Raw genomic sequence first — 13,866 nt, forward strand, 5'->3', positions numbered from 1 at the left:
GAAGAAGGAGAACGCATTATTCCTATCCTTCCAAGGTCCCAGGAAAGGATACAGAGTATCAAAACGCACGTTAGCAAGGTGGATTAGGGAGGCTATCTCTCTTGCCTACACAGCAGGTGGTGGCCCAGCTCCACAGAATCTGAGGGCGCATTCCACTCGGGCCATGGCATCATCCTGGGCAGAAAGATCTGGAGTATCAATTGATCAAATATGTAAGGCGGCCACCTGGTCATCTCCTTCCACCTTTTTTAACCACTATCGGTTAGACATGGGTGCCTCCTCAGATCTCACCTTCGGGCTAAGGGTGCTGCAGGCCGTAGTCCCTCCCTAAGTTAGTTTACATCTCTGTAATTCTCTCGTGGTGCTGTCATGGGAGTCCGAATAAAGTATTAAGTTACGTACCGGTAACGGTATTTTTCGGAAGCCCATGACAGCACCCTTAGTTCCCTCCCTTGTTCACATATAGGGGTGCACTCCTTTAGAAGATTGTTCATAAAATCACTTTATGTGGGAGATGGTGTAAAATAATTCTGGTAAATAGGGTAGATAGGTTGTATATGTTGTGTACTAACCATGGTAGCCTCTCAAGCTCTGTAATCCAACTGATGCGTGGGAGAGGTGCCGCCCTTTTGTATCTGTAGGTTTCCTGTTCCTATAGGGCGGATCCCCTCTCTCGTGGTGCTGTCATGGGCTTCCGAAAAATACTGTTACCGGTACGTAACTTAATACTTTTCTGAATGGCAGTGAGAAGGACTACAGGATTACTAAAAGTGAACAAATATATATAGATCTTCAGTATAGCTATTATATAGAGAGAGAGATTATATAATATAAAAAAAATCCTCTCCACTCTGTATAATTTTGTTTGTATATGTTGTGTAATATTTTAAATTACTAGTTATGACCCTTGTTGGTTGTAAGGTGCTTCTTTTTTCCCCTCCTACATGGATAAAGCCTGATACAAAGCAATATTTCTATAAATTGGAGCAAGGCAGTTTACCCTCTAAGGAGGTTAGTGGCAGCCTGCCAGTCACAAGGCAGCACTTGGCATCAGCTACTGTTTGGCTCCTGCAGATATAGTCTGTCTCTGTATAATAAGCCAGCAATTTCTTGGAGAAAAGCGTCTCCATATGAGTATGTAAAAATAGCTCGTCTTATCTGTCCAAAAAAAAAAAAAAGTCTAATTGTAAAAAAAAAAACAAAAAAAACCTGGTTTCTGCAGGTTAGGCTAGCTTCACACTAGCGCTTTTGAGCGCAGCGACGGCCTGCGCACGGCCGCCGCTAAGCCCCGCCCCTGCCGCGCCTCCACCGGTAGCTCCGCCTACCGGCGCATGCGTCCTGCGTCCCCTATCTTTGTCACTGGGGGCGCAGGCCGTGCGCAGTATGCGTTTGGCGGCGCATGCGTCCTTTTGACGGTGCGTCGACCTGCGCCAAACGCAACCTGCTGCAGTTTGGTTGCGCTTGGCGCACCGTCAAAAAGGTACATGCGCCGCCAAATGCATACTGCACATTCCCTGCGCCCCCAGTGACAAAGATGCAGCGTCATGTGCCGGTAGGCGGAGCTACCGGCGGAGGCGCGGCAGGGGGCGGGGCTTAGCGGCGGCCGTCGCTGCGCTCAAAAGCGCTAGTGTGAAACTAGCCTTAGATTTTTTTTTTTTTTTTTTTTTTTTTTTTTTTTGTAACAATCCTAAGTTGGGGTGCTACTAGTGTACACTGAAAATAACAAAACTCCCTTATGCTGCGATTATAGAGCTGATCCTCCAAATGTTTTTTTATTTTATTTATTATTATTTATTTTTTGCTCTTGTCAACATATCCGTGCAGTCAGTAGTTGCTGTACTTAACGATTGCTGCTCTGGCTGTCAATTATACCTGACGTGCATAATTACAATATGTAGATTTTCTATCACTGTGACAGGTACAGACGTATTTTAAAAGGTATAGCGCTAGCTGACATACACAATGTTAGAAAATGGCACATGTACCCTGTCAGATGTAAAATGTATGGTATATAATTTATTCTTTTTAAACCTGTACGTTCAACAATGCATGCACTTTTTGATTACGTGTAATTAAAAAAAAAAAAAAAAAAAAAAACTTTTGAAAAAAAAATTTTTTTTTCCCCAGAAGCTAACAATTTTTTGAAAAGTCATTAAACTACTACATGCATGTAATGACGTCTTACCTATTTTTGGTGTAATTTTTAATTTTACTACAGATTTAGACAATCTTTGAGCTGTCACAGTTGTCACTCGTAGCAGATATAAGGTTAAAGGAGTTTTCCATATTTAAAAAAAAAAAAAGAGGGAAAAAAAAGTGGACCCCCAAACTGGTGCTGCAATGTAAAATAACCGCTCTTATTCACCCTCCCTTGCTCCAGCGCTGGCTGGTCCACTACTCCAGTCTGTGTCTGTTTTTGCTCATGTGCTGGCATCAGATCCACAGCACACCTCACCACTGCAGCCAATCACAGATCTCAGAACCTCTGCTAATGTACATGGCACGAGTTTGCAAGCTCGATGATTGGCTGCAGTGGTGAAAATCACATAAAAGTAAAATTCAGGCCCGCTTGAGCTGAAATTTTTTTTCATTTTTTTTCTTAGAAGCTTTCGAGCAGGTTCCCACAGTCGGTATACATGTAAAGGTATTAGAGTAAGATTTGTGGGATGCAGAGAAGGGGTTAACAGAATTTACTTATACAGATTATTGAGGTACAAGGTATACTCCGCACAGGGAGAAGTTCAAAACTTGTATGTCACAGAAACACTAAGGCAACAACAGGATTTGAACATAAACACAATATTTGGGGGGAAAAAGGTATAAGAAAGAGGTAACTTATCACTTGAAGTTCTTGTTGGGGAGGGGCTGGAATAGCTCCTGCCGGCATCGTAGGTTGTGAACATTGTCTCTGGCTCTGTTACGGAGGAACGAAGTGCACTGTCTCCCGACTGTGCCGATGTATCCAGACTTGCTTGGCTTGAGTACGTTGGCATGCAGAAGCAGTCTCTTTCATTGATTCCTCTGGGATGGTGCATGACATGAACAGCATGCAGGCCCGCTGACTGCGGCAGCATGTGGACCTCTGGCGTCCTCACTAGGAACAGTGTGAGCAAAACTATCTTTCACTGAGAGCAGGAAGGATCTGAAAGGTACGTGAATGTCCGGGGGAAACTTAGTAAAAACACAGTCCATTGGTGAGTCAATCCGTAGGGGACCAAAAGTTGAGGCGTCAGCTGTCAGAAGTCGGAGTAGTGGGGAGGGAGTCAATTTTCTCCTTGTTCTCCTGTCGCCTTCCTGCCAAATCTCCCTTGTTCCCACGCTCAGCCCCTTTTATCTCCCCCATGCCCCCTGCTGTCCAGTACAAAGGTCCTCCCCACTCAGAAGAATCGTCCCCCGGCAACAGTGGTGACAGTCCCGATATTTCCGTCCCCTAAGTGTATGGGGAACCGCTGACTCTGGCCTGGCTCATCTTCTTACATACACAGCAAATCTTCTGCTGTAATTTTGTGTCGAAAATCTTCTGCTTATTGCAATAGCGGCGCTTCATGAAATCTCCTCTCCATTTTCCATGACATGGAGAAAATTGATTGGCGCTGCACATGACAAATTCTGCTGCAGATTTGTCTACAGATCTCGCTTCCATTTGGCAAAATTCAGATTTCTCTTCACCATGGCAGAAATTTGCAGCCGACCCTCAGACTTCTGCTCCAGATTTGCAATTTGAGCTCCTGCAGGTCGGCACAAGAATAAAACCCATTCGGTGGGTGTAATCCACATGTGACGGCCCTCCAGTTTACACCCACTTCAACTGCAGAAGCTTTCGAGATCGGCAGTGGAAATCTTTGGACATCAACGCAGATTTCTCACTGGTGATGATACATGATCCCTTCGGAGTGGTTATCACATGGATTTTGTTTGACACTCACCAAAGGCTATAATACTGTTATTTTTTTTTTTTTGCGGACAATAGATGTCTATTGTGACGTAAGGATTGTATCCACAGTACATGCACTTTGTATGTTCTGCGTGGGTTTCCTCACACTCCAAAAAACTATACTTGCGTTTAATTGTCTTCCTATTCCATTGACCCTACTAGGCAAGACCCAGTATAAATGACCATCTCTGTACGACACTACAGAATATATTGGAACTATGCGAGCAATAGTCAACCATTTTCAATTAGGAATGAGTTAATGAATTTTAGTTGAGTGCAAAAAGTTATTATATTTTTATTTTTTTACATTTGTACAGTTCTAGATAAATTCCGATCCTCCATGCTCTCTTGTCTTGACTCAAGTTTACTATAAAATACAACAGAAATTAGAGCTGGTAACAATAAGACACAACAAAAAGGAAAAAAAAAAAAATAAACCGTGCACCAATATTCATATAATCAAATAATCATATTCAAATCAAATAGTGCATCAATTCAATTTTAAAACATATCCTCCTGATGTGTCATGATTGAATGGCAACCCATTCGATTAGTAGTGTAAACAATCCACTGTATTGGACAATTATTTTATAAAAACGGGACTGCTAAATATGTATAAAAAAACAGCCTATATTTAAATCAAATTTGGCAATCATAAACAATGCAACAAAAAAGTGCCTAAATGGTATACCAGTTATTAATAAAAAATCATAAAAAATACATATATATATAAAGAATTCCTGAGATCTGTCAATCCATTTGAATCAATATTCAATATATAATACATATACAGTTCATATCCTCATCCCGCAATTATATATTGATAGAACATATATTAATGAACACATATCATAATATTAAAAGTGATTATATAAATATTTATAAATAATTCTACCACAATATATCACAAAAAGTGATTACAACCACCAATAAATTGCACAATCTTCATATGAATAATATATGTGTATAAATACTCATCCATAATATTCCATATCACATGTAACTATAAAAAACCAAGGTGTGTAAACATTCAGTGATATATGAACCGATGGCAACAGAAATCCCATAGATAAAGGGTGATGAGGAGACAAGGGACAACCCAGCTCCAACACCCTAAGCGCAAGCTCAAAACATATTAATGGGAGAAGTAACATAGGAGCACGCAATGAATTCCATATAGAAAAATACAAATTTTTATTAAATATATAACAGCAATACAAAGTGGATAGCAAAAGATGTGCTCATGAACAATTTGGACAATATGTCCCATGAACAATAGGCCCCACTGCTGGACTCCCTCCTCCTCCCCTCCCTGGTGAGTTGCTCCATGGTCTTTTGTATATGGTCTTTTGACTCCAACCAGCATTGGGCTTATCTTTGACCCTCACTGTTAGCGGGCATTGGTAATATTATATTTGGTTACCACTATTTAGGCGATTTACCCTATAGTTGCTGGGGTGGCATCCTGATTTGGGATATGATCCATGGTATATACTCACCGGGTTTTCCATCTGGGGATGTGAGGTTGGTTCATGGGACATATTGTCCAAATTGTTCACGAGCACATCTTTTGCTATCCACTTTGTATTGCTGTTATATATTTAATAAAAATTTGTATTTTTCTATATGGAATTCATTGCATGCTCCTATGTTTCTCCTCCCATTAATATGTCAACCGATATAGACATGTGTTACATACCAGCGATATAGTGACAGCCTCGTGCGGTAATGCCAGGCACTCCCCGATGCGTGTTTCGGAACCAGCGTCCTTCGTCAGGGAGACGAAGTAGAGCTGGCATAGCGTTCAGTTAATGGAATATATATGGCCCAAGATGCACCCAATTTATTAGGAAGGGAGTGTTTTTGTTTTTTTGTCATCTCCATAGCCAGCATTTAGTTTTGAGTTTGGATTGATATACAATAATCTAATAAAGTGATTATTTATATAATTTTTTTTTTTTCTTCCCCTGTTCTGCACCTTTTGCTGCTAATGGCTCTGGAAATCAGTTTGGGGGTTTAAGTCAAATGCCGATGCTTTTTCTTTAAAAAAGAACTCTAAGGGTACGTGCACACGCTGCGGATTCCGCTGCGTTTCCGCAGCGGTTTTGGCCGCTGCGGACCCGCAGCAGCTTTAGCTGCGGTGTACAGTACCATTCTAATGAATGGGAAATAAAAACCGCTGTGCCGACGCTGCGGAAAAATCCGCACGGATTTGCTGCGGTTTTGAATCCGCAGAATGAATTGCATGTCAATTCTTTCTGCGGAAACCGCTGCGGTTTCCTATCTCCACCACTGTGGAGATAGTGAATCCGCAGGACCAAACCGCAGATAATCCGCAGGTCTTTGGACCGGCGGATTATCTGCGGTTTTTGCAAAATCCGTGCGGATTAATCCGCAGCGGAATCTGCAGCTTGTGCACGTACCCTTAGAAAACCAAGCCAATCATTTGAAACGGTTTCCATCTTTCCAGGCTGCTAATTACCTCCGCCTCTATCGCTTCTGTGTGGCTCTTGAAGGGTGTCTTTATGTTGTCTGAACAAGGGGGGGAAAAAAAATGTTAATTGGGTCTATTAATGAATCCATTTTATGCATATCATGCAGGAACAATTATTCTTTCCAGTCAACTGCACTGGTCTTGGGATTCCTTCTTTGACCCTCTTATATTGTCTCGTGATTTTTTTTTTTTTTTTTTTTCTCTTGTTCTGCCTCCTGCAGTCATCCACTCGCCCATGTGAAACAACAGGCTTAAAAATGGATGAATGCTTTATTGCTTCCAGCTGTTCTGTGAATAGCACATTGCCAACAATAAAAACAAACTGTTTACATTTCAACTTGTATTAGAAAAAGGGAAGTTATTTCATGTCAGGATTCACTAAATCCGAGTCGCCAAATGAAATAATGTTTTTTTTTAGTATTTGTCCTAACCTGCATTTGCTTTAATGGGGTGGGAGCTAAATGTTCTCCTTAATATTCCTCAAAACCATAGATGTCATGGTGGATAATCCAAATTGCCTTCCATAGGGTTTGAAAAAATTTTGTGACCCTGTCATCCACAATGTATTGGTCCAGTTATCAACTGCACCCATAGGAATTGACTTTTTTTTTTTTTTTTTTTTTTTTTTTTGTGCAATATGTGAGATCACTGCTTTACGTTCAACTGTGCTTTTCTTCAAATTTTTCTCTTTGGGCGTTCATTTTCATACCTTCCCTCCAAGATGCTATCAATCACATCTCTGAAACATCTGAGACTGATAGACTGCTAGATCAAATGCTGAACTGTGATTGGCTGAAACTGGTAGGGAGAGGTTGAGGCGTACGCACCCGGAGAAGACTCTGAAGAAACACCCAGTTGAACAGCCAGAAGAGATTTCACATACTATGCTCCAAAAGAATCAATTGTGAATATTTGTGACATAATGCAAATTGGGGGGGGGGGAAGTGACAGCTTCTCAGATTCTAGGGATTTTTCGAAGGTATTTAACCTAATTTGTTTGAACAAGTGATGGATCCTCTATTTTATGTTCAAAGCAGTAGAGTATGCTGTAAGATTTCAGCTGGCATGCCAACAAGTAACGGTCTAGCTATGATGCATGATGGTGTGTTGATAATGTAAGAAAACAATGTGAAATAAGCTAGCCATGACATTCTAATAATATATATATTTTACATCAACTGCTGATATTTCCAAATCAAGTTTCTTTTTTTTTTTTTTTTTTTTAACCTTTTTCCAGCATCATCGATTCTAAAAAGAGAGAAACGACTGCGAGCCAAGAATGTGCGCTTCAACTGTGTCACAGTGTATTACTTCACTCGGAGACAAGGGTTTACTAGCGTGCCCAGTCAAGGGGGAAGCACCTTGGGGATGTCTAGCCGTCACAACAGCATTCGTCAGTACACTCTGGGCGAGTTTGCTGTAGAGCAAGATCGACTGCATAAAGAGATGTTAAGAGACCACCTACGAGAAGAAAAACTCAACACACTCAAACAGAAGGTAGTACAATTTTTATACTCTGCACTGAAGTCATAAAATGAATTGAAACATAATTATTTAACTAAAATAAGCTTCAATTATAGTATACAACTTAATTTAAAAAAAAAAAAATGCTCTGGGGTTTCGCCATCACATACTTGTCTTGGAGACTAGGAGAGCGTTCAAGATGTTGAGAGAAAATCAAAGAGGGCACAAGCACAGTGGCCGAATCCCACCTCCTTGATCATCTTACACGTCGTACATGCGCAGCGTAATTTTCGTCTATTTTGCAAGTAGCCAGTAAGACTTGGCATTATAGAAGCTCCCGGCTTTTCATTCGCCAGCACTGAATGTTTAGACGAGAAAGCAAACGCCAAGTGTCACCACAACAGCTCAGCAATGCCTTGACACAAGTATTTTCTTTTTTTTCCCTTAAATTCCTCTGCTTTAGGTTGCAATATCTGGAGCTTCCTTCCACCCTCGTACCTCCGTAGCACATAACAAAGGGACTGGCTGGGATATGTAGTTCCTCTGGTAGTGGATGACCGTGTCATTCATGGGAGCTAGAGTTCAGTACTCGATCCATAATCCATGAACGCTTCCCTTTTGTGTAACAATTGTCAATATCCAAAGGTTGCATTTATAGACACAGTCTGATGCTCCCCCGGGGTTTTTTGGGTGCAGGTATTGGCGGGCCTGTGATATTGGTGCAATTGAAGGCAACCAGTCACAGGTGTAAACTTGCAAATGTGACACTTCTTTACTGAAGGAAATTTCTAGATTGGCAAATCAACAATTGGTCTTTCGCTCTACCCCTTCACTACCCGGCGATTTATTTCACTTTTGTCATCACTTTTTTTTTTTTCCTGGCCTTTTAGCCATATGAGGACTTGTTTTTCGTGGGACGAGTTGTACTTTTGAATAATGTCAATCATTTTCCCATATAAAAACAGAAAACAGAAATTCCAAATGCTTTGAAATTGCAAATAAAAAGTTAATTTCAGTTTTAGTTTTTGTTTTTTTATTTACTAGGTTCACTGTATGGTAAAACTGACCTGGCAGTTTGATTTGGCATCTTCTTACTCTCACTGACCTGCGCAAACATGTATGTTTTGTTTTCATTTTTCTAGGGCTATCTTTTGTACCCTAAGCTGATATTTTATTGATGCCATTTTGGGGTAGATACAATGTTTCGATCACCCACTATTGCATTTTATTACAATGTTAGGCTGGTTTCACATTTGCGTTTTTTAGCGCTGGAAAAAAACGCATACCTGCGCATGCGTTTTTTCCCCTATATTTAACATGGGTGCGCATACCTGCGCGCTGGTAAGCGCATGTATGCGATTTTCATGCGCTGCGTTTTTTTGGGGTGTGCATTGGTATTTTCCAGACGCAGCATGTTGCATTTTTTGGCCCTGCAAAAAAGCGCATGCGCACGTTTTGCGCTAAAAATGGCCATTATAGCCTATGGATGCGCATATGTGCGCACTGGCATGCTCATGTATGCGTTTTTTTGCATATGCATTTTTTTTTTTTTAACCATGGAATTTAGGGGTTTGGGTTAGAGTTAGGGTTAGTTAAGGGGGTTTGGGGTTTGGGTCAGGGTTAGGGTTAGGGTTAGGGTTAGGGTCAGGGTTAGGGTCAGGATTAGGGTTAAGTATGGTTTGGTTAAGGGTTAGGGTCAGGGTTAGGGTTAAGTATGGTTTTGTTAAGGATTAGGGTCAGGGTTAGGGTCAGGATTAGGGTCAGGATTAGGGTTAAGTATGGTTTGGTTAAGGGTTAGGGTCAGGGTTAGGGTTAAGTATGGTTTTGTTAAGGGTTAGGGTTAGGGTTAGGGTCAGGATTAGGGTCAGGATTAGGGTTAAGTATGGTTTGGTTAAGGGTTAGGGTCAGGGTCAGGGTCAGGGTTAGGGTCAGGGTTAGGGTTAGGGTTAGGGTCAGGGTTAGGGTTAAGTATGGTTTTGTTAAGGGTTAGGGTTAGGGTTAGTTAGGTTTTAGGTTTTGGGTTAGGGTTAAGTATGATTTGGTTAAGGGTCAGGGTTAGGGTTAGGGTTAGTAAAGTCATGGTTTGGGTAGTGTGAGGGGCCACCTAAAAATGTTGGAAAAAAACGCAAACGCGGTAAAAACGCACTAAAAACGCATAAAAACGCTGCGTTTTTTTCATGCATGCTCATAAAAATGCTTGAAAAAAACGCAGCAGTTGTATGCTTATGTATGCGTTTTTTCAATGCGTTTTTTTGCGGGAAAAACGCGCTGCAAAAAAAAGCAAGTGTGAAACTAGCCTTACGGAGGCAAAAGCAAGAAAAAAAATTATTTCTGGCTTTTTTTTTTTTTTCTTCTTGGGGTTCTTTTACACTTGCCATATTTTTGCGGCCCCAATAGATTTCTATGGGGCCGCAAAAAACAACCAGCAAAAATACGTCGGTGTGCCATATGCAGTATGGCCGTGAGGGTCGTATATACGACCGTGAAAAAATTATCGAGCTTGCTCAATATTTTTAACAGCTCACGGCCATGGCCGCAATACATTTCAATGGTACCGCAAAAAACGATAGCTTGTTTTTGCGGTACACCGAGACGTGTTTTTGCGGGAGACCACAAAAATCACGGCAATACGGCCCGCAAAAAAAACGGGAAGTGTAAAAGAAGCCTTACTGTCATGTTTATAGATTTGGGATCATTTGTTTTGATCAAACTTTTTGAATGCAAAGATCCCAAATGTGTGGTTGTTGTGTGTTTTTTGTGTTAATTGTTTTAATTTAAAAAAAGAGGGTTGATGTGAACTTTTTTTTTTTACTGTCTTTAACCCCTTCATGATTTTTGTCCCTGATCTGATCAGCTATTATATGCCTCTAACAGCCGTTGATGGATCTGAGATCCACATGCGGCTGTTAACCAATTAAATAACGCTGTCATTCACTGACAGCAGCATTTAACAAGCGTTGGGTGGAAGAGTGTTACAAGTCCTGCCCATCAGCACCTCTGTCACGTGATCGGCAGGCGCCAATGGGGTTGTCATGAGAGCCGTGAGTCTACAGAAGACACTTTTGTGACTTTCACTGTAAATCTCCTATGAACGCCGGCTCACAGCCGGCGTTCATAGGAGATCGTGATTTTTGCTTCACATAGCAGGGCTAAAGACCTCACCCAGCCCCATATCACGAAAAATGAAAACACTACGGGTCTTGGAACATGGTGACCGAAGCAAAAAAATTTTTCTACAAATTTCAGATTTTTCTTTTTTTTTACCACTTAAATAAAGAACCTATACATGTTTGGTATCTGCGAGAGACAGAAGACCCATTTGCATACTAGATGCAAAACAGTTGCACACCACTGGTGCAACAACTCCTACAAAGAGAAAACCAACTCCAAACTGAACATGAACTCAGGAGGATGCGGCGTATAAAGGTTAAAATGGTACATTTTTATTGGACAAAATATCATAAGTCACAATAAACATGAACAAAGTGTGAAAAAGGCAGACAAACACACAATAGCCTGCCAACAGCATATGAACAAGCACACCACGTCCAATGACATGTGCGAGTTGTACCAGAGGTAAGAGAAACTAAACTATCAGCCCACAGGTCTATGTATGAGTCAAACAAAGTGGGTATAAATGCAGGGTTAAGGGAGTTGCATCATACCAGAAGTGAAAAGAGCTTGGGCAGGCCAAAGGTGACAGATGGCAGGGATCCCTGCAGGCCAATCGGTGGCCACTTCACTGTTCCATCCTTCGAGAAAACCATACTTCCGGAGGAAGTGAGAGCAGCTCTGACTTTCTCGGAATGTAGGTTACATCAAAAGGAGGGGAGAGTGAAGCAGAAGCTGATTGGATGCAGTGATCACTTGACATGTCACGCGAGCCCTGAGGGTGCCAGTGCCAACACTGGAGGTGAGTATAGGTGTTTATTATATTAAATGGGTGGAGGGGCAAAGTGATTGAAAAGCAGTTCTCCAAGTAGTAGACAACCCCCCTTAAGTTTAATTTAGTGATCATTAGCTCAATATTGAATTTTTGCCATGACCCTATATGCTGCTTGCAGATACTTGACAACCCATTACATGACCTTTCTTTGCCTGAAACATGCTGGACAACACTGCTGCAATGCTTTTCATTATATTGCGAAAAATGCTTGTATTGATTGGCCTGGCCATCTTTGTAATGAGTATTTATGTAAATCTGTCTGAACTGTTCACCAACCTATATATGTCCAAATACTCTCCGTGGACTCAATACTTTGTATGAGAACAGATTAGAGTTGGTGCAAATCAATTTGCAGGACCCAGTTTATCTGCACCATCATTAATCTGTGGCTGCTGGACAAGAGCCCTGAAAACTGCCTCTAATCTAATGGCATTCGCAGATCTTCTTTTGATTAGCTGGCCTGGCATTATTTCACCTATGGAACATGCCACAATGATGAGGTTGTGCCAGGATGGCAAATCAAGAGTAATCGGGGTATGCCATCAGGCACTGCAGTATTGTGATAGAACTTTGAGTTTCAGTGCGATAAGTTTGTTGCGATAAGTAATGGCTGGACAACCAGTGCAATGACTGGTACAGGGTGGAAGCATCGGTGTAGCAGCTGGTACAAATATGATCATGGCTGCTTACGTTCAAGATAGATTGGAAAGGAGAGAGTTTCGTTAGCGAAAGAAAAGGACACTTGGCGGTACTACAGTGACATATTAATCTGTGATGGAGTCACATTACTGGTATATAAATGACATCTATAGGCAGTGTAAAGTAACATTGTGCAAATCCAAGGCGCTACACTGTAAGCTGTAATGCTTTGTGAGTTTTGTACCAGGCTCTTCATGTTATTACCATTATATATTAATCTGATGATGTCCACAGATGGGTTTTGCAAAGCTAAGCAGCATGTATTACTCTAATGTTGATTTGGAGTATAAATTCCCTAATGTGACATCCAAGATACTTGAAATTTGAAGGAGGCGATGTTTATTAGGCAACAAGTCTACAGTATCCACCAGAGAGGAAATCCAGCATTTGCAGCAAACACATTAAGATTCAGATTGTGGTATTTCTCAGAAGTCAGCAGGATAATCAGGCCATTGCTATGCAAATAGGCTCGTTATTAATTTGTGTCAGCTCCTGAGAGGTCGTCAAATGGCATTTTGGAATTTAAATAAAAAACAAATTAAGAAAATAAAATCAAGAAAAAATTAGCAAAATATTACTAATACACAATGATTTAGCATGCTATTTACAGTAGGAGTTTATATATTTTTTGCAACGTCCACATTTACAACCCCACACCTGCTGAGACGTGCACAATCCGGTATCCAAACCGCAACTTGAAGGGTCATGCCGTCATTGTCAATGCTCAGCTAAGCCAAAGTGAGCGGCAATGGATAACCCCTTTTAAGCATCTAGTTTCCCATAACTTTATAATTCCAAGTTTACACTTAGTCTGGCAGAAATGTACAAGAATGCATTGCAGACGCAGTATCCCGCAAAAAAACAAACCCCCTGTGCAAGTACAGTAAAAAAAGTCCAAACTGTCTGATAATTACAATAAGGAGTCTAATTTCTCTCTCAACATGTTGAATTAATTAGGCCATCTCTAGCAATATTTATTTATTTATTTATTTTTTTTTTGTAGAGAAAGTGAATGCTACTTGAATATACATTTGTTTTTTTAGCAAATGGATTTTTGCACATTTGCTTTGCGTGGATTTTCAGCAAAAAAGCCACAATTACGCTGAATTGTAAGCAGCTAGCAAAAATTTTTAAAAAACTTATACATACCCCTCTGCTGCTTTGTGCATGCTGTTCGGTCCTCAAAACCACCCAATCTTGCCCCGATGGTGAGCCACATTGCCTGGGCTGTTCACTCTAGTCTCAGGCCTCGAATGCACATTTCATGTCTGTGACATCATGACGTGCACAACTCATTTACCTCTGAGCCCCGTTTGGGGTCAGAAGCAG

General features: G+C 41.0%; 1 protein-coding gene across 4 annotated transcripts in view; it reads left to right on the plus strand.

The window, feature by feature from the left end:
* CSRNP3 (cysteine and serine rich nuclear protein 3) overlaps nt 1–13,866 on the plus strand; it is a 126,236-nt gene that overhangs the window by 100,641 nt on the left and 11,729 nt on the right. For all 4 annotated transcript variants that reach the window (XM_073545771.1, XM_073545770.1, XM_073545768.1 and 1 more), the window contains exon 3: nt 7,666–7,925. In XM_073545771.1, the coding sequence (XP_073401872.1) occupies nt 7,666–7,925 (260 nt within the window). The remainder of the gene's footprint in view (nt 1–7,665; nt 7,926–13,866) is intronic.

The sequence above is a fragment of the Dendrobates tinctorius genome, unplaced genomic scaffold (genome assembly GCF_039654945.1).
Source record: "Dendrobates tinctorius isolate UK_male_01 unplaced genomic scaffold, ASM3965494v1 ptg000143l, whole genome shotgun sequence".
Taxonomy (NCBI): Eukaryota; Metazoa; Chordata; class Amphibia; order Anura; family Dendrobatidae; genus Dendrobates; species Dendrobates tinctorius.